Source organism: Atta cephalotes (genome assembly GCF_000143395.1).
Source record: "Atta cephalotes unplaced genomic scaffold scaffold00080, whole genome shotgun sequence".
NCBI classification, from domain to species: domain Eukaryota; kingdom Metazoa; phylum Arthropoda; class Insecta; order Hymenoptera; family Formicidae; genus Atta; species Atta cephalotes.
Genome location: NW_012130144.1, coordinates 268420 through 271489, shown reverse-complemented (window position 1 = coordinate 271489; position 3070 = coordinate 268420). Strand labels below are relative to the sequence as shown.

At 35.8% G+C, this 3070-nt stretch overlaps 1 protein-coding gene across 1 annotated transcript in view; it reads left to right on the top strand.

Moving 5' to 3' along the window:
* LOC105624483 (cadherin-87A) overlaps nucleotides 1-3070 on the top strand; it is an 11037-nt gene that overhangs the window by 3725 nt on the left and 4242 nt on the right. Inside the window, exons 5-9 of the mRNA XM_012205842.1 lie at nucleotides 127-368; nucleotides 543-1067; nucleotides 1403-1755; nucleotides 1926-2140; nucleotides 2322-2881. Of these exons, the coding sequence (XP_012061232.1) occupies nucleotides 127-368; nucleotides 543-1067; nucleotides 1403-1755; nucleotides 1926-2140; nucleotides 2322-2881 (1895 nt within the window). The remainder of the gene's footprint in view (nucleotides 1-126; nucleotides 369-542; nucleotides 1068-1402; nucleotides 1756-1925; nucleotides 2141-2321; nucleotides 2882-3070) is intronic.

The window sequence follows — 3070 nt, the reverse complement described above, 5'->3', positions numbered from 1 at the left end:
TAAAATTAAAGTACTATTTTCTTTATTCTCTCTCTCTCTTCTCTCTCTCTCTCTCTCTCTCTCTCTTTTTATTTTTGTTTTTTATTTGAGAAGATTCTCGTGTTTGATGACATTGTGTTTACATAGGTCTAAATATGATTGTGAGCGATGGCGATGTGGGTGACAACGCGAAATATTTCCTGGCGTTGCGAGACGTACCGCGATATCCTGGAATTAGCAAAGCATTCACTGTCAGTCCTGAAGAAGCTCAGGGTAGAGTACCAGTGGTAATTAAAGCCAAAGATGTCAATGTTCTCGATTACGATGTTGATGATCCCACAAAGAGAGAAATTGAGTTCGATGTCATCGCGACTGTAGCGAGCGAAGTGGTTAGTCTTACTATTTAATTGTGAGAAATTAGTAATTAGTCAATCAACTTAGTTGATTTTATTATAAACAGTCCTGTTCTAATTTTAATATTGATTATTTTTATCATTGGAATTTTTAATATAAATTATTTGTTTCAATATGAATTATTTGTTAATATGAATTATTTGTGGCAGGTGGCCACTTGTAGAGTGCATATCCAGCTGTTAGATGCCAATGATCACAGCCCTGAATTCTCTCAATCGATGTATAAATTATCGATCCTGGAAGACGCAGAACCTGGCACTCGCTTCGGCGATGTTTATGCAAAGGATTATGACAGCGGTTCCTTCGGCAAGCTAACATATACTCTGCGTGGTTTCGGCGCAGACAAGTTCAGGACCGATTCGCAGAAGGGCGGGATATTTGTGGCGAATAAATTGGATTATGAGGCACAAAAATCTTATTCCTTGACGATGGAGGCGACGGACGGTGGCGGCCGAGTGTCCGCTGTTAATATTCTCATTGAACTTGACGATGTTAATGATAATAAGCCAACGTTTGAGCAGCCGGAATATTCTAGGACCGTTCGCGAAGGTGCTACCAGTTTTGATCCGCAAATGTTTGTTAGAGCAACCGACATAGATGGACCAATGCAAGGCAATGGAAAAGTCATGTATTCGATTAGTCGGCATAATAGTATGACAGACGATGTCTTCAAGGTTCGCAATTCAAGTATTTTTATAACTTTTATCAGATCGATTATCGATTTATTAATTTTTAAACTTAAAAATAAAAACCTAAGTGTTTATAAAGTAAAATTTAATATTACACAATTAACATTGTATAATTATGTTGTTATTTAATAATTCGTTTTATGATAAATGATATTATTTTCGTTAATATATTTTATTTTATTTAAACTTATAGATATTAATATTAATTTGTAAGATTTAAAATAATGTATGTATAATTCCTAAATTTCTCTCTTGTAATAAAATTTAGTAGTATTTTATGATGTAAATTTTAAACATTGGTTTTTTAATGAATTTTACAGATTAATTCGGATTCAGGAGAAGTAACCATGTCGAAACCGGTTCGTTCTGGAGACACTGAAAGGGGCATTTACGAATTAATCATTCGTGCGACTGATACTGGCATACCACCACTATATTCCGACGCAAAGCTTTTAGTTCGTGTCGGTGTTCCGGGAAATCAAAAACCTATTTTCCGAGGAAACTATAAATCGAATTTACCAGGACCCAGTACTTATCGGGCAAGACTCTTAGAAAACGCATCTCCGGGAACGGAAGTAATTCGAGTGGTCGCCAACGATCCCGACGGAAGAGATAACTTACTTCAATATTACATCGCGTCCGGTTCTAAGGATAATTTCGTTATTGATTCCAGGTACAATATAAAGTTTACTAGATAATGCATTGTTAGAATTTACAGCCTTTCTCTTATTATCTTTTTGTCTTGTTTTTATTTTAATTATTTTATTTCAACTATTTTAATTTAAAAAAATTTGGTAGTTAGCAAAATTTGATAGTAAAGTTGATAAGAGTGACTGATTATAGTTCTGGTATCATAACTGTGTCACCTGACGCTCGCTTGGATCTGGAGACTGGTGGTGAAAAATACGAGGTGATTGTGTACGCTGTTGATTCAGGTACACCTGTCAAGGAGACAGCTACCACTACTGTCACAGTGAACATTGTAGATGTAAATAATAAGCCGCCAACATTTAATGAATCAACGTACATTGTTCATGTCTCGGAACGCGCAGCCATTGGTATGTTGCCAATAAACACTCATCAATTAATAATTAGTTTTGTATTTAACTTATTAAATAAGTCTTTAAAATAAAAAATGAAGTAATAGAAATTCTAGATTCTAGATGAATAAGGAACTTTTTTTGTACTCTGCAACCATACTGAGAAAATCTAGTAACAATAATAATTTATTATAAATAGGTGAACTTGTATTGAAAGCGGTAGCGAATGATCCTGACGCAGACGCATATCTGGAATATTCTCTTGTGGAACCAATAAAAGCTGTTGACAAGACCGGTGTGGCTTTGAAAAATACTGCTTCTTATGATTACAAAACAGCGTTCCGAATAAATTCCACGACCGGTGCAATAACTGTTAACCGAATGCTAGATTATCAAGTGGCCGCTGTCGTAATACTAACAGTGCAGGCGAAGGATTTAAACGCTGTCGTTGACAGAGACGAACAGATAGCGAAAGTAGAGGTGATAATTTACATCCAAGCCTACAGTGACGATAATCCGACGTTTACCAATTCCGGGTGGTCACCAAACAATCCAACGATAAAGATCACTGTTCCGGAAGAACAACCCCTGGGTACGACGTTATTGATGCTGTCGGCGAAAGAGCCAACGACGGGATATCCGGTACAGAGGTTTGAATTGGTGAGAGAGGACGATGACGAAGGCTATGTTAATGTGGGTGTTCAGAGCGGCAATGTAGTGCTGAGTAAGAGATTGGATTACGAAGTGTTGAATCAAAAGGTAGGAGATTACACTTTTGAGACTGCATGGTTTTATCAAAGAAATCATATAAGTTTTGAGAGAGAGAGAGAGAGAGAGAGAGAGAGAGTGTATTTAGTAAAATAAAAATAGAATAATAGAAGAATAAATTAAATTTATAAAGTATTAGTAGGTAATTAGTTATAGAATAATAGTAATTTATTTCTAGTA